This window comes from Odontesthes bonariensis, chromosome 1, assembly GCF_027942865.1.
Source record: "Odontesthes bonariensis isolate fOdoBon6 chromosome 1, fOdoBon6.hap1, whole genome shotgun sequence".
NCBI classification, from domain to species: domain Eukaryota; kingdom Metazoa; phylum Chordata; class Actinopteri; order Atheriniformes; family Atherinopsidae; genus Odontesthes; species Odontesthes bonariensis.
Window position 1 is genome coordinate 29,358,721 of NC_134506.1, and position 24,531 is coordinate 29,383,251.

General features: G+C 41.6%; 3 protein-coding genes across 5 annotated transcripts; 1 reads left to right on the top strand and 2 right to left on the bottom strand.

The window, feature by feature from the left end:
* Positions 1-56: 56 nt before the first annotated feature.
* On the bottom strand, positions 57-4,704 carry tfb2m (transcription factor B2, mitochondrial). The gene is made up of 10 exons (XM_075463414.1): positions 4,556-4,704; positions 3,654-4,003; positions 3,217-3,406; positions 3,001-3,092; positions 2,713-2,866; positions 2,176-2,324; positions 1,848-1,937; positions 1,551-1,610; positions 1,317-1,465; positions 57-1,147 (listed from the first exon to the last, which is right to left on the bottom strand). Exons 2-10 carry the CDS (start codon positions 3,918-3,920, stop codon positions 958-960), a joined length of 1,341 nt encoding a protein of 446 aa, XP_075319529.1. The 5' UTR covers positions 3,921-4,003; positions 4,556-4,704; the 3' UTR covers positions 57-957.
* A 44-nt stretch (positions 4,705-4,748) lies between these two features.
* Positions 4,749-15,349, top strand: LOC142378659 (saccharopine dehydrogenase-like oxidoreductase). Its single transcript, XM_075463428.1, has 12 exons — positions 4,749-5,288; positions 8,005-8,117; positions 9,414-9,494; positions 10,253-10,382; positions 10,524-10,573; positions 10,773-10,903; positions 12,546-12,663; positions 12,939-13,058; positions 13,153-13,209; positions 13,309-13,420; positions 13,512-13,593; positions 14,033-15,349. Exons 1-12 carry the CDS (start codon positions 5,090-5,092, stop codon positions 14,121-14,123), a joined length of 1,284 nt encoding a protein of 427 aa, XP_075319543.1. The 5' UTR covers positions 4,749-5,089; the 3' UTR covers positions 14,124-15,349.
* An 878-nt stretch (positions 15,350-16,227) lies between these two features.
* On the bottom strand, positions 16,228-24,246 carry gcfc2 (GC-rich sequence DNA-binding factor 2). Of its 3 annotated transcripts, none has more exons than XM_075463452.1 (18): positions 23,861-24,246; positions 23,412-23,513; positions 22,390-22,644; positions 21,897-22,148; positions 21,460-21,560; positions 21,045-21,187; positions 20,448-20,631; positions 19,672-19,795; positions 19,519-19,597; positions 19,257-19,348; positions 18,833-19,032; positions 18,576-18,720; positions 17,901-18,022; positions 17,610-17,686; positions 17,280-17,346; positions 17,021-17,167; positions 16,768-16,904; positions 16,228-16,558 (listed from the first exon to the last, which is right to left on the bottom strand). In XM_075463452.1, the coding sequence occupies exons 1-18, from the start codon at positions 24,168-24,170 to the stop codon at positions 16,426-16,428; spliced, it is 2,670 nt and encodes an 889-aa protein (XP_075319567.1). In that variant the 5' UTR covers positions 24,171-24,246; the 3' UTR covers positions 16,228-16,425. The 3 variants fall into 3 exon arrangements, with proteins under 3 accessions (XP_075319567.1, XP_075319558.1, XP_075319575.1); XM_075463443.1 differs by having other exon boundaries at positions 22,390-22,650; XM_075463460.1 differs by having other exon boundaries at positions 19,519-19,570; positions 22,390-22,650; positions 23,861-24,245.
* Positions 24,247-24,531: the final 285 nt, after the last annotated feature.

Sequence of the window (24,531 nt, forward strand, 5' to 3'; positions counted from 1 at the left end):
GAAAGACTGAGGCCCACTTTCAGACAGTTAAAAGAGAAGAAATCTACTAAATATGCTTGACTGTAAAATAATTTAATCAGCTATATTTTTGTACATGTATACCATTGCTTTGCAGAGGTTTTCATGATAAATGGATGTAGCGTTTTAAAAAAAACAGATGCTCAAAAAAAAGCATTTGAAGGGTTAGTTGCCAGGTTAAAGATAGTGTCACCAGGGAGGCAAAGCAACACGTTTGCCATTCTCATCATAATAAAAGTGCTGAGAGCGCAAGAGTCTACTGAAAATGGACTGAAAATTCATTTCTCCCCCACACCAAATATGCAATTTCTCACTAAACCATCCGTTTGTGATAGAAATAAACAGCTCACGCATTCCAGTGTGACATTTCACATATTTAAACAAGCTTATGCACTCACAGGAAATGATATACAAAAAGATTGCTAGTTTGGAAAGTAACTTCACACAAGTTCCATGCCGTCACAATATTCTGCAGATGTATGCGTTGCCTGAGCGTGGACCATGCACATCCTGTATCGTGTAGAACATTATTTGCTCCAGCTGCTGAATCCACGAGGTATTTAGAGACATTTTTTTCCTTCTTCCAAACTGCAATCAGTTCGATGAAAAGTGTCTTATATTTACTCATTTATGTGAGCATTCAAAATTAACCTTGTGAGGTTTTATTTGAAATCTCAATAATGCAAGTAAAGGACAACAAAGTCAGTCATTTCAAACCCTTCATCCTTTGTCCCAAAGTTTTTGCCACATAAATAATTTCAGTAACAAAAGTATTTATGATCATTTCATCTATGTTGTTTGTTTCTTTCGCCATTTCCTCACATCACATCATTTTCTCCTTTAAATTACACAAGTATAGAATTTATTCATTTGTATGTGCTCGCTGTGTTTCCATTCAATAAATCTATATGTTTGACCTTTTTTTTTTTTGTCCGTATTTTAGCCCCAGCCCTCCCTCTGTGTGTTTTCCAGGATTTCTTCATAAAGCCAGCTTTGTGTGAAGTCCTGGCTCTTGTCCATCAGCTGGAACAGTTGAAGATACTCGTCCGGGTATACGTGGCCTGTCAGTATGTCTTCTGACAAGCCCATCTGTGATAACAGCTTACTCCCACTATCAGGCGACCAGAGACTATAAAAAAAAAAAAAAAACATCAAAAACACAATAAGCAAAAGGAAAGGAAAGCTCACACAACTTTTCTCCTGGAGCACACGTGATTCTACTGTAACATGGGTGCACTTGCTGTGTTTGCAAGTCTTCCATTTAGAGCAGTGTAGCCCTCCATGTGTAAACTGCTTACTTAAGCCTGTCGATGAGCTTGGTCTTCCTCTTTGCCAGACACTGTTTGACCATCATCAGCAGAGTTGAAGCATTAGCGGGAGTGAGGCCTGCAGAGAAGAGTTCAGCCCGTGGACGCAGGCGCACCAGGCACAGGTGATCATTTGGAAGCTGCGGGGAGAACGAGAGGAGACGTTGCATCAAATGACACAAATCAAATTTACACTGCTGTCGCACACCCTGCCTTCTTCCTTACCTTCCCCCTCCGGGCAGCAACACTCTGTTTTGAAGACGCCACAAATGACTCCCAGGGCTCCTGCACCGACAGAGATGAGGAGATAAGACGATTTTAAGGCCAAGATGCCCACTTTTTATATGGAAAATACATAGAAAACGTGGAAGATGAAATTCCAGACATTCACTTCAAGGAGCACTAACAAAACCAAACACTGTAACATGCGTTCAGTGTAAACAGCGAACAATGCCAGCCAAACTGCTTTTAAGACACCTGAATAAACATGAAGATGTTTTTTTTTTTTTTTAAATCATGTACCATGTGGAGTAGTTCGATATCACAAGCCATCTGCCAGAGGACACCAAAGGCTCTGTAGTACATCATATCACCAGGACGTGACACCAGTTTCTGATGGAGATATAACAGCATTAAATATTTTACACGATAATCCAATTAGCAATTCATGCGAATTACGGCAGCATCAACTATCGGTTGCATCCGAGCATGGATACAACGATTCAGGACAGGTCATCAACATTCATGATTATACTTCATCTCGTTAAAGAGCAAAGAAAAATCAGGAAATGTCTGTACTACTTAAGGAAACAAACACGCACAAAAGGTTCAAATAATATCGATTTATTACCTTGTATTCCCTCTCGCTAATGAAGAGGTTGAGCTCTATTCTTCCGTATCTGTAGACCGACAGCCGCTCAAACAAAGCGTAAGCCATCTTCAGCAGCATGCCGCGCTCATTGCGCTGCGGCAGGATTCCCACCACCTTCACCAGGATGTCTGGAGACGGACACGAGGACGCATGAGCAAAACTCTCACTTTAAAAGGCTGGTGCTCCGTAGACAGTGCAATGCAGAGTATTCTAAGCTGCAAACTGTGTCAAAGTTCTCATGAAGATATTTTGTCTGCTCTAAAAACTTTTATTGAAATATCTAAAAAGACTGGGTTGCTGAAGTGGTTCCACTAAAGAAATATGTTAGGAATGCTGAAGGTTAGGATTCATAGCGTTGCTATGCGCAATAATAATAATAATAAATTCTGTAAGTAGGAGGTGGGATTTGTTAGCAGTCAGAGAGGCTCAACTAGAGGATATAAAGTCTCTGTGTGAAGAGGCAACATAACATGCCCCATGGCGGTTTCTTCAGTTTATGCGCTGCTGTTTTCTCACCATCAGTCCAACTGGCCTCTGATATTCCCAGGTCAGTGAACAGTTTGTCCGTGAACATAGTCGGAGGTTTCACATTTCCACTGCCAATGGGGTCGAGTTTAAAGTAGTCACAGTGAACTACTTCCAACTGACCATCAAGACGTCCCTCCAGCTCCTACAAAATACAACAGTTATTTATTTTCCTAACCGCTAACTGATAAGTGATCATTAAAACACGCTGGGTTGAAAACAGAAATTGTCAAAGCTCTGTGTCTGTACACAAAAGATGCTTCAAAATGTTTGCGTTACCTGCAGCTCGTGTAGGAAGAACCTGTCACCCTCAAGGGCCACAACTCTCTGAGCTCCAGCATTTAGTAATGTTCTTGTCAACACCCCAGGACCTAAAATGATAGATACACAACCATTTCACTGACAAGGATAACATGCGCACTATGCTGTGGCATCTTCATCGAAAAAGTTCTGTTAGTTTGATAAATGCCCCACAGTAAATGCACCATTACATACCTGGATTACATTCAAAGATAACAGTTTTAGCATCCTGCAGATCAGGTCCTAAATGCTGTGCTACCACGTTAGCCAGGTCTGGATCCACTATGAAGTGTCTGATTTTCTTACAGGCCTGAGCCTGCCGTACATTCTCCTCTACTTCACCAAGGTCCAAATAGTCATATCGGCACAGAGGACGAAACTGGCCCTGTGGAAAGAAATGTGAACACGTTAGACACATCAAGAGGTTTTTAGCAACAGGTGAAATCTAAGCTTTGCTGCAGCAGATAGTTGGCCTCATGCGCCAGAAAGTTTGTTACAACCAAGGAATTTGTCTGTGGAACAGGTTTCACTTAGTTACAAAACAGATTCCTATATACAAAAAAGTAGGTTACGAATATCATCATTTTGACAAGCGCTTAAAAAAACCCACAAGGATCTAACATAAATTCTACCTGTATAGCTGCAGCAGAAAGGTTCCTGTGTGTGAACGCCGATGAGGGCGACGTCCTCTCCGAACGGGGCTGCTGGGAGCTCGGACCAAGTGGGGGCCGACCAGGACCCAAAGAATCAAGGCTGTAAGCCCTTCTATGCAGGACGGAAACCCCAGGAGCACAGAGGCCAGATGAGCCTGCTTTTCGCAAACAGGATCTACTTCTTATGGTGTGGCAGCAAGAGGAGCGCAGCATCAGCTCCAACAGTCGACAAATCTGAGTGGACATGGTGTGCCAGCAGACATGCAGCCACAACAGAAGGAGAGCAGGGAGGCGGGGGTGGCTCAGCGACCTCCTTAAGAGGTCACTGCCTAGAAAAAAAGACAAAGAGAGAGGACAAGAACGACCAATGATTTGGTGTGACAATGACAAATTTTGAAATGTCACATGTAAACTGTTATTATTCTTTAAAAATACTTTGATAACTTTACTGACTGAACCCATTCAAAAGCCTCCTCTCGTACCTAAATTGGCATTCAAAGGGTCTATAATATGGTTTAAAAGAAGCCATGTCTATTGTTGAAATAATTAATGATAACTAAAGGGTAAGCGCGAACTTGTCTCATAAAAAGATCGTGACAAAATTTGCACAATCCGTTCTGTTAGCACGTGGGTACAAGGAAAGGTAACTATATTCTAATAATTAACATGTGCTGACTTCAAAGCTAAGTTTTAAGGTAAAAATCAACTCCTGCTATAACATTCCATAACAGGCACAAAACAACCCAGACATGCTGTCAGTCACAGGAATGTTAATAGGCGGTTTAAATTTAAAGTTGTTAGCTTTCTCGCTAGCTGTGCACTTAGCTTAACGTGACTGAACTGTTAACCCAGTCATTTTCATCGAAGAAAGACAAACATACCTCTTTGCAGAATATCCTATATTTTCAAATCTAACTATATCGACGAGTTAAAGTTGTCTCCTATGTCTGCGATCGATGGTAAAACTCCGTGACATTGAGTTCACTGCATCCCCTACCCTCTGTGCGATGTTTTTGCAACTCTCGTGGCGTTGCAGGCGCATCTGATTGTCGTCATTGACGCGCGAGGACCAATCGCTAAACTCGAGGAAGTCGTTGGGCTAGCACCAGTGTCGAGTATGACAAACATAAAAAGATAAACAAAAAAAAACTAAAGAGACTTGACAAAGGTCGTGTATTATTAGAGATTAAAGCACCCAAAAAGTTCACATTTATTACGGCTCAATTTATTTATATGACATTGTAACGACAGATAAAAGCGATAACTATCGAAACTGCTAGCACATTAGAATACATTTGCTACGGAAGTAGGCAGGGCAGCGCTGTCAAAACCACACGCACTCCGCTCCCTCTGTCAGTCTGTCAGACGAGTCCTGGTGAGAGGTTAAAGACTTCTCTTGTCTGTCTGAAGTCACTATGGCGCGAGTTGAGACATCCTCTAGCAGGCCTTACCACCTGGTTATCTTCGGAGCCTCTGGCTTCACGGGCCAGTTTGTGGTGGAGGAGGTAGCTCGCACCGTGTCCGAAGGTCCGAACGGGAACCTGAAGTGGGCCGTGGCAGGCAGGAGCAAGCAGAAGCTGGAAAAAGTTCTGGAGCAAGCCGCTGGAGTCCTCAGTATGTATTTGATCAGTCCCATTGATTGTGCATTTGAAAGCCGAATGATTGTAGAGCTGCAGCGCACATTGCTTTTCAACAATTTTTTTCAGATCAGGGAAAGGGAGGACATTATATATGGATACCCACGAATGCCCTGTGTGTTTCCCAAGACCAAGGGGCATTGCTTAACCCTTGACTCACAATGATAAAGCAACGTATGATAGGCTTGGGCAACCAGTTGGACATGACTTTGACCTCTAAGTATAACTGCACAGCGAAGCAAAGATGGCAACAAAGAATCGGTGACAGTTTACAATTTGTTGTTACTACCATAACAGCAATAATCAGTATTAAGAGTTGCATTCAAAGAAAGGCTCAGTTTAAGCATGCGTCAGAGGGGCAGATGAGTACAGCACAGCCTTGTTACTGCTGCCTCTCTTATAAACACAGTGAATCTCTGATTTATTATACTTTACTTCTTAAAAGGCTTCACTGTGTCTGCTGTAACTGGGTGCGATGTCTATGCCGATGACACTATTTTGTCCTGTGGTGCGGATGTTGTTTGTTAATTCTTCTGTTGAATCCTTTCAGTGCAGCTTTACTGATTTAGGATGCAACCAGTAAGCATCCTAATACACATATTAGCTTTCATAGTCATGGAGTCCATCTTCTTTTTGCTATATACGTCTGTGAGATGTGACAAAAACTTCTTTCTTTCTTCACCCTTCCTGGGTTTTTAATCCTCCCACATAACCTTGCTTCTGAGCTTTAATGTGGGCCCCATCAAATATGCTCATATTATTGGATTAAAACACTTTTGTATTGGATTGGCTGTTTTTACTAAACACTGAATATACAGTTTTATTCCCTGCACTCATCCCTCAGACCTGCAGTAGCTCGACTCATCAATCTAATTTTGACAAATTTGGTGATTGATTTTTTTTCATTGTTTACTCAAACATAAATGCAATTCACCTCAATTGACTTAATAGGCAGAATGAGATCACAGATATTTAATACATTTATTACGTATGCATCCGATTTCCAAGTTGGCATTTTGCTTGTGCCTCCTTTACATGGAAAATCAAGCTCATTACTAGATCAAGATCGGGTTCCTATGCCTTTATCATGATTGTAACAAAGTTTCCAGAGGATTAGAGGGTAATCTGCTGTCTCCACCTCTTCAGGGAGTGTATAACAGCTGATGGAACATTTCACCTCACTGTACAATCCCCATCCGTAGCAGCATGCACAACCTGACTAAATCTATTCGTCCAGCCACACAGTGAGCACCAAAGACGGAGGTTATCTTGTTGAAACAAAAATTTGTCCTTTGCCTCCCACATCAAGCCATTTTAGGGAAATATTTGAAATAACTTGTATTGTTTTTGCAAGGTCTTCCTCAAGGTCGGACGAGACCTTATCCAAGACACTTCATCCAGCCCACTTATTATCTGCTTTTTTGTAACCTGTTTTGTCTCAACCCTCCTTCATTTACAAAGCACTCATTTTCACACTGATGAAGCACACACTGGAGCGTGCCTGTGTTCAAACTTGTGTGCTAATGTAGTCACCTTGTGCACTCATCTATCCATTGATTGGAACTCCAAACCCTGTGACAACAAGGCCTTTTGTCTCACTTTCCATGTGCCCCACAAAAATACATCAGCTACATGTATGCAACTATGTTTTTGTCTACAGGCCTGCAGATGTGACTGTTTTACCCTACGTATAACTGTACAAAAACCCCAGAGTAATCGTTCTGTGTATATGATGCATGTCTCAAATAGAGCAACCTCCATCTTTTCTCCTGCATTTCTGCTGAGCATCAGTATTCTGGTTTTCTGATCATTTGATGTGCACATTATGCTACTAGTTGCTCAATTCCTGAACTATTTAAATTTATAATGGATATTTGTGATCATGTGAACAAAAAGGTGTCACGATCAGTGTCGGGGAGAAGCAATGTCCATAGACTTGTGTATTGTAATGAAATTCCAAAATGCAACTGTACTCTGTTACAATGACTGAAATGTATTACAAAATTCAGTGAATTGTCAAAATGTTAAGGATGACAAAAGAATGACATTTTCACAGTTTTTTTTATTTAAAAAAAAAAAAAAAGCTTCTCTTATGAGATAATAACGTGCATGAATAAACTGATAGAATACATTTATTCACCAGACTACTCGGTGTGCGTCAGCTTAAGTCTGCCTTACCTGCGACCAGCCGACCGCAGCGTTGACGACAGAAAGGAACTTCCAGAAATTCAACAGTATTTTCCTTCTGAACTCAGAAACGAGCTCTGACATCACTTCACCAAGTGATGCTTGTTGATCAGTAGTGTACACATTGTCAATTGTGAAATGTTCAGTGTTAGTTATGAAGAAGAGGGCTTACTGCCTTGTTTGAAACATTTATCGGAAACCAAATCAAATGTAACGAGTTACATGGCTAAGAAAAAAAAAGTAATAAAATTAAATGGCTACTTTGCTTACATTGTTACGTGTTTAATGTGTTATCTTTGACATTTGAAAAGTCCAACTGGTTGCAATGTACTGCAGCGTGTGTCACTGTGAAGCAAATCAAAGGTTAACATGCACAGTTTCTGTTAAACTAACAATATTTATTGTGATTCATTCACCAGCTGTTTCACTTTTTAGTCTTTGGCATAGTTATTAGAACAGTATGATTTTTGAGAATTTGATTTCTAGCATTGTGTGTTTAATTGTAGGTAAGCCTGAGCTGAGGACAGAGGTGGATGTGATTGTTGCTGATGTAGGAGAACCAGACTCCCTTGCAGCCATGTGCAAACAGGCTGTGATTGTTCTCAACTGCGTCGGGCCTGTAAGTAGACGACTCCACAGAAATGTGTGCGCTTGTATTCGCTTGTCATTGTCACACAGAACTTGCTCCATTTTACAGCACAGAAAGATACCAGTCTTTCATCCACATTGTCTCACAACATTGGCATGTTGGCATCTCTCTTTGGCATTAGTGTCGCTTATCAGCCTATTTTCATCTTTCTCTGTCCCTTCGACCTCTCAAATACACACACACACACACACACACACACACGCAGAGCAGCCTTCATTTACACAATGAAAGCTACTGACATCACACAATAAGTTGTATTGTGATAAGGTCAGTACTGAGATTGGCTTTACAGCAACAGTTATGTGCAGGTTTGTGGTCCAAACCAAGTTCTTCCCCAACAGTGATGACCACAAACTGAGGTGCAGGGATAAAATCCAAAGTGACACATTTTCTCTAATGAGCGTAACTACTGCAGTTCTGTTATTGCTACACTGAGAAAGAACTTGCATGTGTGTCTTAGGTTTGAAGGAATTAGGAGTGTCTGTTTGTAAGAATGTAACTTGCTCTGCGAGTTTAGTCCAACTTGACTTAAGCTTCTTCCAAAAATCCTGAACGGAAAATGTGAAAGGGGTGCAAACGGAAAGCCTACTCATGAGAATCAAATGTCTGAATGTGGCTCATATTCAGCCCTCATTAAAGAATTTGGCTTCTACCTTTTTTGGCCTCTACCTTTTATCTACAGATGACCTTCTGTAGAAGATCATCGTACATGTACGGTACTATTTCCGTTTGACACTGCAGTTATAGAAGCGTGATTTTATTAGAGCAGAACAACAAATGCGTTATGCTATTAGCAAGTTGACACATATTCATAATGTGCTGATTTTCAGTCACAATTTCTGATGCTAGTGTAGTCATCTGAGAGAACAAGCTGGAAAATATGTGAATAAGAGCAGCTGTACTGGTAATCCAGTTGTATTTATATACTTTTATGCTTTACCATAACAAAAATATGCAGAAAGATAGAACTTAGGAGCGTGTGCTGAGCATATACAATCCCAACTGTTATGTCATAAGGAAGTTTTTATAGGCTTTTCAGTAAGACCTGGCTTCTAGCATCTGAATGGATACAGACAGTACATTTGCTAGTAAGTGAACATAACTGGTTTGCAATTTGATACGTGACGGAGCAGATGCAGTTGTTGCCAGACGAACACTGGGGCGCATGGGGAAATTGGCCATTATCCAAAGTGGCATCAAAGGGATAAAAGTTGGAGAGTATAGAAGGGTCTGCATTCATTCGTTTGTGCTTCTCTGTGTTTATAGTACAGATTCTTTGGCGAGCCAGTGGTCAAAGCCTGCGTGGAGAATGGAGCCCACCATATCGACATCTGTGGAGAGCCGCAGGTATGATTAGTTTCTACACTGTAATGTGTGTGTGTGCTTGTTTTTCGACATTCATAAGGTCCAAAAGCGAGGGTCGGTCGCACTATACTTGTGGGGTCCAGCGTGTTTTGTTGGGACCAAATGCTGGGCCACAAAGGTTAGGGTAAGACCTTCAGCTGTGATGGTTGGTGTATGGGGAGAAGGAATGCATTATGCCAGTGGAGAATCACCACCAACATTTAAAAAAAACAAGCTTTTAATCAAATTGATAAGTAAAACCTGTGTGCTGACTGTGTGTGTTGGCCTGCAGATGTCCTGACGTACAGCCTTGAAACTGTTTGTTTGGATTAAATTGGAGACGTGCTGAGTTTCATGCTGTTGCCTCTTAGACAAATTTATCTCAAACTTGGCGAAATGACAGCAGCTGTTCTCTTGCTGTTGGATGCTGGTTTGTGTACAACACGTCACAAGAACAGCCTGATGTTAGCTTCAAGACTCCTAAAGGTTCCCTAAGAGCAACACAAAATATCACAACCTCCTTCAGCACATCAGGACAGATTTAGTTTTGATTTAAGCTATTCTCTCGATACCACTCGATACCACTTTCTTTGTTTTCAGACACACTTAGGTCTTAATACGTTTCCTCCAGTCTGCACATGGTTTCTTAGGAGTTGAGTTTATTGTCTTCATAAAAATCTTATTCTTACTGTTGATACCAAAAATGGAAAACTGCACAAAGTTGAAATAATCCTTGTGTGACTGTATCCCTCTGTGCACAGTTTCTGGAGGGCACGCAGTTGAACTACAACAGCCAGGCAGCTGAGAAAGGTGTGTACATCATTGGGAGCTGCGGGTTTGACTCCATTCCTGCAGACATGGGAGTCCTCTACACCAGGGACCAGTTCAAGGGTATGCATATGTCAACCTGCTCATATATATACGCATTCAGTACGCACACACAAACGCAATAGAATTAAAATTGAGCCTCATTCTGACAGTGGTGTGCAATTAATGATTTCTTACTTGTCATGTTTGGCTGTTCTTTCGCAGGCACACTGACTGCTGTGGAGAGCTTCCTGACTGTCGGCTCAGGACCCGATGTATGTCACCACATTACTCTTTAATTCCATAAACTGGAGCAGCTTGTTGTAGATTCCTGATCCCGTACATTTTTCAGACAAATCGCAGTTATTTCTAATATTTATGTCGGCGCATTTTCCTTCGTGGCACAAATATGACTCCTTTGTCCTTTCACATAACTTATGATCTCCATATTTTCTTCGTTTGTGTGCCTGACAGGGTGCATGTATCCATGACGGCACTTGGCAGTCAGCCGTCTACGGTTTTGCTGACGGCCACAAGCTCCAGAGTCTTCGGAGGAAGTTTAATCACAAACCTCTCCCTACTGTCGGCTCAAAGCTGAAACGCAGGTGCGCTGTAATAACTCCACTGTGCAGACGCAGACCCCTTATAATTGCTGCTCTCAGTCAAAGGCCATCCAGTTATCAACCAGTTCCCAGTCTGTGAGAGTGGTGCTACAACCACAGACCTGACAGGGAATCAATGGGGAAGTGAACGACCCATGCACAAAGCAGATGGTCATTCTAAGTGGTTGTATCTGCACTTGTTTGTTTAGGCAAGCGTTCAGTCGGTTAATTTTGTTTTTATGGTGCCAAATTAAAACATTGTCACCTCAGGGCACACTTCAGTGTAAGGTTAATGCCTTACAATGTTTTAGGGAGAAGCACAGGGTCACAGCATGGCAGCTTTGTGGGGAGTTCCCACTGCGTGACATTTAGCCTGAACCGAAAGAGCTGTAGGGTAGCTGAAGGCTAACCAGCAGAAAAATAACAATAAAATCAACGTTGAGCTGCTGTTTAGAGTCTTGGCTTCTTTTAACTTGACATGATCACCATGGCAACTTTGGCTGAACTCATAACCAGCAATTAGATGTTGATTTGTTGACCCTGCAGCATCACTTCTTAACTAAAAATCTGCCATGCCATTATGACCAGAACTCTGTGTTAGAATAACAACTTGTAAAGTAGATTCCCTTAGCTTAAGGAATAGCCTACGTTAAATATCCCAACAACTTGACCTTCCACACATGTGGGTTATTTGTTAAAAGCCATTTATTCAGTGCCAACAACAACCTGCTGAATCTTTCCTCTCCTCCTCTGACGGGTGGTACAGGTCCACTGATGAATACAGCTGCATTCGGCGAGCTCACAGTGTTTAATAATCGAATAAAGTCCCGTTTCAGAACCTCAGATTGTTGCTTGGACACATCGTTCGACCCTGTATGCAGAACGATGTTTGTCACAGTTGGATATTCATCTGCAATTTCAAGAATTCTCTCCTTCAGATCGTTGACCATTTCCCTAGGAAAGCAGAGGGCTTTAGTGTTCTTACCACACATCCTTTGTCCATCATTTACGGCAGAGTCACCCACAATCAGAGTTTCAGGCCCAGCCTTTAGCTTTCCCTGTGGCCTTTTACTTTTTAACAGGTTTTCAGTCCTTGCCTTGCTGCTTTGGGATGGATGGTCATAAATAGAGATCCAGAGTCCTTCGATAGTGGAGCAAATCTGTTCTGCAGTTTCACGCTCGGTTGTTTTGGAGGTTTGTTGTTAACCATCCCATTCATTCACGGATATCCAGTCCCGTTTCCTCCCATGTACAGGGGTAGAAGAGCTCCTCTGTCTCGTAAGAAGTGAAGGCCAGTCGGTTTCACATATTTCAGCTCAGACCAGGCATTCTTCTGGTGAATCAGAATGGGTCAAATATGTTTTTATATCTTGTCTCTAACTGTCAGCAAATCCATTCTACAGCCTACTGCTGACATGATCTCACACGGAGTATTGATTAGTCCAGGCCATAATATTAGATTTGGTCTTTGACTTGTGTGATTTTTCATGTAACTTGAATGTTACATGAATTTAAATGATTTTTTTTTCATTTTTCACACTTCTCCATTCATACTACTTACTTTCCTCTCGAATGACGCGTTGGGTGATTTAGTGTTTGTTTTTTGTGTTTTATTTATTCTTTTCTTTGTTTGTTTGTCGTCTAGGGGAGCGCTGTTCTTCAGTAATGAGATCCAGCAGTATGCGTTACCCTTCATGGGTTCTGATCCCTCCGTTGTGAAAAGAACACAGCGCTTCCTGGTGGAGGAACATCAAGCCTCACCGGTCAGTGTCGGACTTACTCCCAATGAGAAAAGGGAGTGATCCTCTGGACAGCATTTTAGTACTGACGAGAGCAATGTGGAAATGGCTTTGAGTTGTCAAAATGAATACTTCCACCTCTCCATATGAGGAAAGGTTTAAATGGTTAATTAATTTGCCCAGTAGTCCTGCAGGAACACAACTTCAGAATTTACTTTAATTGTCTTTTTCTTTTCAGACTAAGATGTTAGTAACAAGAACGCAGCCTATATATTACTGCCTTTTATCATCACATCCAGGTCCAGTATGGAGCATATGCTGGAATCGGAGGTGTGGGGAACATCATCAAGTTGATGTTTGCTGGTATGATGTTCTGGTTCCTTGTCAAGTTCAGTTTTGGACGCAACCTGCTCATTAAGGTAAACGAGTCATATTATTGAACATTTGTCATTATAGTATCCACAAATCCTGTGTGTTTTGAAACGTTTTAATGGCTCATTTGTGTGTGTTCAGTATCCGGAGTTCTTCTCCTTCGGAATGTTCTCAAAGGCTGGACCAACCAGAAAGCAGGTGAAGTAATGGAAGCCTAAAAGAATAGAAGACTTTTCACGTTTAAAACGACACTTATTTAGATTACTACACTTTCTATTTTGTCCATTTTTCTATTAGATGGAGGGTTCATCTTTCCAGTTTTCATTCCATGGAGAGGGCTACTCCGAGGATCAGGAATCCCCTCAGGGCAAACCCAATGCCAAGATCCGCACGCTGGTTCAGGGACCAGGTAGCTGGAAATGAGGAAAACAGCAGTTTTGGTATTTTACTGGGATTTTTAAAGCGCGACAGTCCTTTAATTGTTTTGCCTTGATCCCCAGAGAGCGGGTATGTGGCCACACCCATCACCATGGTACAGGCCGCTCTAACCATCCTGAACGAACCTGCTGCCTTGCCCAAAAAGTAAGTTCTTTCTTTGCATGTAAATTTCCACATAATTGTACACCTCAGCTTGATTGTGAAGATGATAGGATTTGATACTTGGGCTGTGCCATTAGTGGTAGTTCCTGCAGCTCAATTTTTCCAAGTTTCATGAAATTCAGCTTTGTAGTTATTGTGAAATTTCTCTGACAAACAATAATGATAATATTCAAAAAGGCTTTGGAATTTGCCATTAAATTGAATAAATAATCTACGATAAACCCGATTGCACATCACAGTACTGTGAAGTATTTAAGGGCAAGAAAATTTTATCTTCCTTTTAGTTTGATATCAGCTAAGACACAAGTCATAAAACAGTGTCCATGTCTTTACAGAAATGTCGTCCAGTTATATAATTTAGTGCAATATCTGACACATGGCTGTGGAAATAATTTTGGATTTTTCGTCCTTCACCTTCCAGGGGAGGGGTTTACACTCCTGGAGCTGCCTTTGCAAGAAGCACGCTCATCGACCGTCTCAACAAACATGGCATCCAGTTCTCTGTCATCTAAAGGCGGCCCCCTCCTTCTTGCCATATTCCAGGTTTTTTTGTTGGCACCTATTAATATTTATAGTAACTGCACCGAAGTTTCCAACTTTAGGGGAGAGCTTTTCAGCCATGTTGAAGTCCAAAAATAGTTTTTCGGTGGTGCTTTCACGTCTTTTGCTTTTGACGCAGTCGGAAACTTTCCTCGGCTCGAATGTACCGTCAACATTCTGCTTTTAAAAAGCCAAGCACAACTGTGGCAGCGTTTTCCTCTCGAAGGAAAGGAAAAGAACTGTTGTGTGGTAATGGGTTTAGCACGGTGCTCCACTAATATGATTGTTGCTAATGAACAAAAAACTTTGGACAGAATTCGGTTCAATTGATGTCTTCAAACGCTGATTAAGAGAAAATAATTTGCTACTCCTATTGCGTGTAACTGTAGTTTGAACGCCTCATCAGTTCACTCTCAGCAGGCTATGAGACGAAGGAAAAGAAAGAATACATTAACATATTATCATAAGACCAAAAATTGGCTTGTTACACAACGTACAGGAATATACGACCTGATCCTTTACTAATACATTTAACAACTTCTCTAATTTTACTGTATTAACAAGTTTTTTGTTTGCTTGATTTTTAAATCTAATGTTTGTGTAACATCTGCATTGGAATATTTTTGGGATTTACTTCCCAATATTGTTAATATTTACAAATGATTCACAAACCTAACATCCCCTCCTATTACCAGTTGTCACTCAGACTGTAAGCATTTACACGAGGACGGCACAGAGTAGTTGTGACACTTAAGTAGAGCTTTTTTTTTTTTTTGTTTGTTTTGGTTCAGTGGAGTAAGAAGCCATCATTAGAAAACCAATTTCCGTGTCTACATGCTTCAAAATCGGGATTGCTTGGACAGTTCGTAGTTAGACTAAGTCGGTTTCTTTCATGAATGTTTGTTCCTGTTTACTGAATGTTTGGCCGGCTCAGTCACCCAAACAGTGCTCGTTGTTGCCTGTGCAACAAACTGCATGAGTCGCTCTACGAAACTAAACGATCCTCTCTGCTGTTTAGTAAGTGGGTGATGCATTTTTTTTATAATCACAAAAAAAAAAAGGACCAGAATAGTTTCACGTCACAAGTGATGATGTGGATTTCAGTGCTGACCGGTTTTCCCTTCTGAGCGTCGTGTGCACGTCCGAGGTGTGTTTTGCTTTTTGTATGCCTCTTAAATAAAACCAAATCTGCGAAAGATCAGAAGTCTCATCCTTCCGACACACCCTTAGTTATTTAAAGACTACACAAAAATGAAAAGACATAATGGAAATTGTCTGCTTGTTTTACATTACTCCCAAATTTTAGTGCCCGGTAAAAGGGTTCACACATATAGAAACGCCTTTTTAACCATGGCCAGGTTTCCATTCACTCATTCATACACCGTAAGTCATTAGAAATGTGCCCTCTATGTACTGTATACTTTGCTTTTTCTCTACATTTACACACAGATAAGCATGTCAGGGACAGTATACACACTGGGAACCTAATCTTCCAGTTGGAAGGCGTCCACTTTACCAGCTGAGCACCCCCCCGAGGTAGGTTGTCGTATGATCACAGGGTTTGCATGTGATTGAAATCATCTTCACGTACGGGGAGTGATGCTCTTCAAAGAGCTTTTGATATCTATTCCCGCCCAGGTGAAAAGTACTCCAAAAAATTCACTTGAAAACCTAAGGCACAGCAAGGGTAGAAATCCAATTTACTCAACAGATCATCATGCCGATGTGACAAATTAACTTGCATCTCTCCATGAAAGCAGTTGCAACACGACAGTTCAACTGCCAACGCGAGGCTGAAAATGAGGAAAATTGACCCTTTTTATGTGCCGCTTCAGAACTTTGCTTTTGAGGAATAACTGCTCAACACGGCGCTGGTACACGGCTTTAAACACGACCATGATGGCGTGAAGCGGGATGAGAGTTGATTTTAAGAGATGACTGCACACATATGACAATGCTGTGTTTGGTTTCCATGCTTAAAATACTATAAACTTGAATTTCTCGCCAACTTTAAGGTGAGATTACATGAATAATCAATAAACATAACGGGGAACAAAATCACTATGAAACACAAACTATAATAAAAAAAGTTCAAAGATTTTATTCAAGAAAATAGAGACATTTGTACAAGAGGGCAATGAGCTCGAGGCTAAAAATTCTAAAGGATTTTACCCACACATACCAGCTCAAGAAATTAGTTGCCACATTGCATGAAATCCACCCCTTAGACACCATTAATATCGTTTGATCCATCTTCTGTTCAGCATGTGTTGTTCATACAGCCTCCTGGTTCAGCAGCTGGTGCGAGTAGATGACATCTTCGTAGTGGTATTTCTTCGCTATCGTCATGATAGACTCGTAGCACCTGATTTTACTCAGAACTTTAAGTTCTTCAACCACAGCAGACCTACAGGAGACAGTGACGGGGGTTCGGTTAGAACAGCACGAGACGTGTTGGTGTAAACATCTGGAGGAAAAAGACTAAGATATGATGAATCACTTTAAATAATTTGTTGTCAGTTTTTGCTACTTCAGTCTATGAAAGCAAACAAAATGTAAAAACATATCACTGTTCCACACCAAGTTGTCTTCATCACAATGGTGTTATTTTACTACCTGGTGTTGGGATCTTCAGCAGGCTGCTGTTTGCAGATATTATCCACTGTCTGAACTATGTGGTTTCTGAAATTCTGCAGTTGTGGCAAACAAACGCTCTCTCCTGTGAACCACGAGAGCGGCAGACAATCTGCAATCTAACAGGAGAAGTTTTAGTTTGACGTTGCAGGAAAGAGAGAGACCGCATCAACCAAAGTACAGATTACATAAAACACTGCGCACGGTCTCCATTTAAAAGGATCAACTCAAATACCTTTTTGCGTGCAGAGACAGCGCTGCTGGACAGCGTCTGACTGCACAGGGTGATCATGATGTATCGGTTCAGCAGTTTGTCCAACATCAGCTCCTTCAAAACAGACTCGGGAAGCAGCGGATCCCATTTCCCAATGTTACCCAGTAGCTAACAGAAACAAGATACAATCCTGAGTAACAAACTACTGCCTGGAAAAAAAAATACAAGTATGGAAAAGCTGAGACAAAATGAGGTATGGAAGAAATGTTTTAAGCAGTACTTTTACAGCCATCCAAAACTGCTGATCTCTGAAGCAACGCTGAAGAGACGATCTGTCCTCCAGCAACCTGGACGGAGACACAAACACTAATTTCATTGACCTGATCATAAAAATATTGAGGTCAGGTACCGATTAACAAGTTTATCTAATAACCGAGGAGACGGCGTGCTGGACATGGGTAAAAGAGGAAGACTAATGAATACACAGGGGTGTGAATTTGTCCTTAATGCCACCTTATTAACACCAAGGAACAGGAAAACATGGCTCCTCCCAGAGAGACATTCAAATATTCACTTAATGTTTTAAAAACCCCAAACAAAGAAAACTGACTTTCTGGGATACAAGGGGACGAAGACCTCTTCATCGACACAGCTCCTCAGCCTGCGGACCACAGCCTCGATGAGTGCCTGTAATTGTCAAAAATACATAAAGGATAATCTAACATGTATGTCATTATACTTTATATAAATCCTATATTGACATCATGTTTGATATTTTATACAATGTTAGAAATCAGGCATACATGTACCTAAGAATTTAAAGTAAAAGAAATAAAAATAGGATGGAAGCAAGATATTTTCTTTGTTGACAAATATACAGTCATAACAGTGTTGACTTTACCTTGACTGGTTTACTTTGGTCTCCTTCAAAGATGGAGTAGTCTTCTTTCAGTCTGTGACAAACACCAGTCAGACAGACCGATTGTCGGTGGGACATGGGATCCCACACCAGCTCAACGAAGGCTACACAAACACAGGCAGAGACAGGAGGAGTGTGATGCTTCACTACGTGGCGTGTTTGTAGTTTAAAACAAGTGCAAAAAAAATTCTGAGCAGAGGGTGTATTTCCGCATTCCTCACTTAATTTACCGCGATTTGATCATGCTCCCTCGTTGGAAACTGAACCAAGCTGCAAAATAAAAGTGGTTAAGCTAATGCTGCGATCCTCTGCCTCACATGTATTCAGACTGATCGTTTCTGAGCCAGTCAGCATACTGCATCTCAAAAATTAACAATGCAAAAGAACTGATTAGACGGTAAGTGATGCAGAGTCTGTGTGAAATAAAGCCGATCCTCAGCCATCACCTGTTGATCCTCACAGACTCCCCTCTTTTTTCCACCGAATTAAATTTTCAAAAAAAAATCTCTGCATTGCATTTTAAACTACAGTTTTAAACAGGCCAACTGTGCGCATTACTCTTATTTCATGTTGAAATTTAACATGTGCGACAAGTAAGGGGAAAGTCACGGAGTAAAGCAATCTGTGTTTGTTGGAGAGAGAGAGAGAACGCATTACCAGTTATTTTGGATAGAACGGTCTTTTCTATGACATTAGACAGCGTCTGTCTGTCTGTGTGCTCCAGCTCCACGTGACCATGGCCATGACAAAATGTTTCCACTGCTGTGAACCATGGGAGGATTTCAAAGTCTCCACTGGCGTCCTGAGACACAAACATGAACACGACATAGATCATACAATGTGTAAAGACGGCTGTGTGTACTGAAGTAAGCATCGCTTTTTCTGTGTGTGTGTGTGTTCACATGTTCCAGTACTTTTAAAGGGTTCCATGACAGAAGCTGGTGCCTGATAATGGGGTTCAACAACTTGGGCAGACACAGAGAGATGTAGGCACTGTGGTAGGACTCAGAGTAGGACGCTCTCCATTCCTCAAAGCGAGACAGAATCTTTTTAACGTTGCAAAAATCGTCCTGGACGTCAGAAAACACAGCCTGGGACCTGGACTGGATATCAGCTGGTGCGAGAGCGGAGAGGACAGAAGTTTGGACTGAGCTCACACAAATCTGTCTGACTTTTCAGGCATAAGAGAAGGACGCGAACAGAAAAGAGAAATGTGCGGCACAGCAGAATTTAAACTGGAATCGGACTTTAGATTTTGATGCGGATGCGCTGACAAATAAAATCCGTTCGACTTTGAGTCGTATAAAAACAGAAAAGTTCCATTTAATTCCACCTCACCTATGCTTTTCTGCAGCTGCTCCTCCTCCTCTGCAGAAGGCTGGGCGTCTTCAGCTATATCCAAGTCTTCTTCAGTTTGAACATCTTTCTCACTGCAATTTAAAATTGACAAAACGTACAAAAGCCTGCATCAGAGCAGACTGGAGTAACTGTTTTACAGCACTTCCAGAAAATATTTATTACAGTCCATAAGAAAAACAAATCAGCGAAGGAAATCTCCCTTAGAATGATTTTTATTTATTTTTTTAATACACAAACTCACCCTTGAGCGTCAGTCCCATTAGCTGAGCCACCACTCTGCTCGTCGGCGTTGTCTGCGAGTGAGAGATAACACAGGTTATCTGGACAGAGATCGTTTTCTCAATGCACACAGTTGGTGCGTTATGTTACGCAGGGACACAAAGATGGCACTCACAGCTGAGCTGCTGCAGGTGGTCAGCCTGCTCCTTAATCTTCTCTCGTCTCTGAGCCAACAGCGCCTCCATCTGGTCCGACAGCAGAGTGTGCAGCTCCAACTCCAAAGCGTTGATATCAACAACCTAAAGTCAACAAATTGCAGTCAAAAGCCAAAAAATAATCTGTATTAATTGTGACTTCGGGAGTTATAAATAAATAAATCAACAATGTACTGGCATATAGTTGAACATCATTAGTGATCAATCTTTAAGTAGATACAGCACCCTGCAGTTAGGACTGAAAAATCTACTTGAAATAATTGTTCTATGACTGACAAAACTACAAAATGTTGGCACCGTCTTATCTATCTCGTACATAGTTTGGCATCTTCGCACTGACATTTTTGTTATTTACAACAGACATGTACACCAATAAGAACCTTTTCAGTGGTTGTTAGCAGTGGATAAGAAAATGATCACCGTTTATCTCTCACAGTTAATGAAGGATCCTGTGCTACTTGCTCTTGTTTTTTCCAAAAAATATTCAATAGCATTGTACTGTCAGAAGCTATTAGATACCACAGTCCATACCATATGGTGCTTCGGACAGAAAATAAATAGGACTGTTCACATTATCACAGACGTGAATGGCTAACAAAACAGACTCCCTGCTCTGTGAGTCATTGTCTTGAGCCTGCTTCTATCATAATACCGTTATGTTACCAACGATTTGACATGTTTGCTTTTATACGATGGTTAACTGGAGATGAACTGAGCCGATTTAATCAATTCTGACCTTCTCCCGCAGACACTCCACCAGGTTGTGGACAAAGAGGGTCATGGTTCTGTAAAACCTCAGCTGGTTCTCCGAGGAACTTTCCTCAAGCGTCTCCAAGGAGGTCTTAGCGCTCTCAACGTCGCCCTCCATCCTCTTCAGCTCCGCCTGCCGAGCTCTGTGCACCTCCTTCAGGGAGTTCAGCCTAAGAACAAATGCAGGACGAGGACAGTTTGACGTGAGAAAAACACGTGCCGTGTGCATGTTCGACCAAAACGCATTCACGACTTGGTAACGCATTCACATGTCCTACTGTCATTTTTGAATATTTTAATCTTCTCAGTATATCAAAGTTAAACTCTAACAGCTAATATTATAACCCCACCTCAATTAAAATCCTTACAAGTTACAACCACATTTTAGATTCCCAGATTTCAGAACTAATTGATATAGAAAAGTCCCAACAGAATGACTAGAATTCGGCAATAATGTTGCTATTAAATTGCTGATTGAATGTTCCTTATATGGAACCGGTTTAAAAACGAGCCGAGCCCATTATATCATTACAATTTCAGTTTGTTACGACATTCAACACAAACACATCTGCAAGGCACTAACTTTCCAGTGATCCTTTTCTTGACCATTACGATAGAAACGCGAGGAAGAGTCTTTGGGAATTTGAGCCCGGTCGATCTCTTCTTACGTCTTCCGCGGTCTCGCCTGTTGCTGCTGCCGCTGCTGGACTCGCTGCCTGATGGGCTCTGAGCAGAAGTGCATCAAAGGATAAAGGAAGGTCAGAACAGCAGAACAGAGGAGGGAACGAACAACTCTGCAGTTCTATGATGTCCAGTGTGACAAGACAGCAGGAAAAGTTGGACAGAGGAGAAAAGATCGAACAAATGATTGGGGGGGGGGGGAGTATTGTAAAAAGACTGAAATTGGTGCTGAATGTGTTTAAAAAAAAAAAGAAAAGAATAAAAGGGACAAGAGAGAGAAAGAAAAAGAAAAAAAGTTGTTTGGTGCAGTCGGCTACCTGTTCCCCTGGTCTTCTCTTGACTCCCTTTCCAATTTGTGTCTCCTCCCAAAGATCCTGCTCTTCACCATCAGTTCCTGAGAGACTGCCATCACTTACTCCTTTAATACCAAAAAAAAAATAAGAATAAAATAAAATTGAGCCCTTTATATTTTTATAGGTTGTTTCAAAGAATGCAAAAACCATTTAGTCAGGCCAAGTGTGATGAGCTGTTAACTCCCTTAACGAGCACAATTTTCTCTCTTTTCAGCTCGTGGTTTGACAGCATCCAACATTTAGTTAAATCATTAGGATTTTTGCCATCTTTTTCTCACCACTTTCTATTTTCACACTTTCTATGCCAAGAATTTATAAAGTGCCATTTATGGATTCAACTCAAGATATCTTTTATAAAAAATTCAAGAGGCTGAAATACTGTTGACGTCTCCCTCTCATACCGAGTTTCTCTGCAATCCTTTCCCGAATGCTCTTCAATCGGGGGGCAAACTCGATTCTTCTCTCGTGATCATCTGGCTCAGCATCATCGTCGTCTTCCATTCTGTCATCTTCATCATCCATGTTGTGGTGATCTGGGGTGCTGCCGGCCGAGCTCCGGCCTTCATGACGCAGAGGAATGAACTCCCTCTGAGCTCGAGTGGCCCGACGCCGCCTCTTGGCTGCATCAATCTCCGCAGTGTTGGGGATAACTACTGTTGCCAAAAGCAAATCCACAAACATATTAACACAGAATTGAATTTAAATAGAAACACGAGAAATGGACACACTACAACTATATCATATATATATATATATATATATATATATATATATCCAATGAGCAATGTATATGCATGCCAAAACCTGAGCAATTGCACACAGCCTCTCTGTCCTCAAGTGGTGTGTTTTTTTTTTGGGCATAAACATGCAGTCTACACCCATATGAACACTTACTTGGTTTGACGGAAGAACGGCTGGTATCAGAGTCTGAGCTAGCTGAGGGAGATGTGGCGCCACCTTCATCACCGTCACCGTCATCAAGGTTACCGTCGTTGTCGTCATCATCATCATCATCATCATCATCGTCATCATCATCATCGTCATCATCGTCATCATCGTCATCATCGTCATCATCATCGTGCTGCAGAGAATGTGCCTCACCACCATAATCACGCCTGGGAGAACTAGATGATAGAACACCTCCACCACCTGTAGCTGGAAGAGGGCGGTTGGGAGACATGTCGCACAAAAGGCAGTTAATGAGTGGAGACAAACAGATTTCAACTACTGTAATGACAGATCACTAAACTAGCCAACAATTTCTCTGCACTATAACTTTGTTTCAGTTACACAAATGCTTTACAGTTGTTGGTGAAATAGTGAACACATGCTGAGCCAGACAAGACCTGCGCCTAGCTTGCTTCATGTTCCTAATACGTGCCTTTTATGCTCCCATTCTCAATTCCCCATTTGTACAACCTTGATTCTTTTCCTCGCCTCCTCTCCTTTCTTAGAAGAGAAGACTAATTTTTTTTCTGAAAGCAACCAAGGAAAGACAAGAGAGGAAACAAGGCTACAAGCATGGAAAGGAAACGAGACATCTTTAATTCACAGCTATCACTCAAACCAGTGTGGTTTAAATCTGATGTGATACAGAGTTGCAACATTTGCCAATTGTTTTGTTACAGCATTCGCCTTTACAATCGATCAGATGAGTATTACTTAATGTCGACAGAGATGCGCTTTGAGTTTGATTAACTACAAAAAAAACTACCAAAAAAAAAAAAAAAGGTTGTGCAAAGGTTGCATCTGTGCATCCTCATCCATAACTCCTCCTGCAAGTGGCCTCCACCCTTCAAATCCAAATCTTCCAAGACAGCGTGCTGAGAGTGATTTGAGGTCACAGGCAGGAGAACTAAGGAGGAAGGAGACGAGGTGGCAGAAAACACTGAAATGAGGAGAGTCCATATACCAACCTTTTCTTTGGGTTGTCTTGACAGGTGGGGCCTCCTTCTTCCTGGCTTGAAACAGCACCGCTTTATCAGTGGTTCTCTTCAGTTTAAAAGTTGACTCTTCAACTGTGACAGCAAAAAATAAATCAGATACAATTGGTTGCCTTGAAGCCTTACCAGAAACACAGAGGCCCCACTGGGCAGTTGACAAAAGCAAACGGAGTATAACTGGTGAGAAAGAAATCGTACACCAAAATCAAATAAAACTAGTCAACCCTGTGTCTTTCTAGATTAGACCCATCTATCCATACCAGCCTCCCTGTTGACAGATTAATTTACCTCTAACGTTGCCCTGACGTTTGTAACCAGCTGTCAGGTAGACAGGCAACAGCAGACATTAAATTAGCAAAAAATCTTAGAAAAACTTACACTAGCAGACACTCAAGGCTCTTCCATGCAGTTCACTAAGTTACCTTTATCGGAAAAACTGAGGATTGAGCTCGTTTTCGTCTTCGTCCCATCTTTGTCTTTCTCGTCTCTTTCTTCAGATACTTCCAGCGGCTCCCCTTCTTCTTCGCCGCTACTGTCCGCCTTCGGAGGCGTCGTCTCCCGCTTGGAGCTGCAAGAGATGCCGCGGCTCTGCGCCGCTTTAAGAGGCTTGTTTATCACTGTTGAGGCATCCTCGGTTTTATCTCCTTCTCCGCTGTCCTTCCGCTGGTCCTCGTCGTCACTGGAGCTCTCTTTCCTCTGTCGAAAGTTTCTTCGCGGCTTCTTGTTGAACATTTTTCTGCATTTACCCAGGGCGCTTGTGGAGAGAAAGTAAACCGCGTTACGTCACGTCGAAAAATACCGTAAAACGTCGCAAACAGTCGCAATGATCCCTGGTTAATGTATTGTAGTGAGTGTGTAAGAGTTAACCAAATTTGTTCGTTAAACAATGTATAGCTTTTAAAATCTCCAGATTTCCAGTGTGAATCGAAAAATCTTACATTCATTAAAGAACTACAGTTCAGGTCGTTATTTGAATCAGTCAGGCCATGTTTGGTGCAACCATCTGATCCACTAAGTAGCCATTAAATGAGATAAAGCTACCTGTGATATGCTGTGAAACAAATTCAGGTTAGTTGAATATAACTTCCTGTCT

Coding starts and splice junctions, on each gene's coding strand:
- tfb2m (XM_075463414.1), bottom strand. CDS start 3,920: ATGTCCACTCAGATTTGTCGACTGTTGGAGCTGATGCTGCGCTCCTCT. Junction 1,611..1,847: donor ATATCGAACTACTCCACATG/GTACATGATTTA, acceptor CTGTCGGTGCAG/GAGCCCTGGGAGTCATTTGT. Junction 1,148..1,316: donor AAGCTCATCGACAGGCTTAA/GTAAGCAGTTTA, acceptor TTTTTTTTATAG/TCTCTGGTCGCCTGATAGTG.
- LOC142378659 (XM_075463428.1), top strand. CDS start 5,090: ATGGCGCGAGTTGAGACATCCTCTAGCAGGCCTTACCACCTGGTTATC. Junction 9,495..10,252: donor ACATCTGTGGAGAGCCGCAG/GTATGATTAGTT, acceptor CTCTGTGCACAG/TTTCTGGAGGGCACGCAGTT. Junction 13,059..13,152: donor GACGCAACCTGCTCATTAAG/GTAAACGAGTCA, acceptor GTGTGTGTTCAG/TATCCGGAGTTCTTCTCCTT.
- gcfc2 (XM_075463443.1), bottom strand. CDS start 24,170: ATGTTCAACAAGAAGCCGCGAAGAAACTTTCGACAGAGGAAAGAGAGC. Junction 21,188..21,459: donor AGAGAAGACCAGGGGAACAG/GTAGCCGACTGC, acceptor ACTTCTGCTCAG/AGCCCATCAGGCAGCGAGTC. Junction 16,905..17,020: donor CTGTCTCTGCACGCAAAAAG/GTATTTGAGTTG, acceptor TTCTCCTGTTAG/ATTGCAGATTGTCTGCCGCT.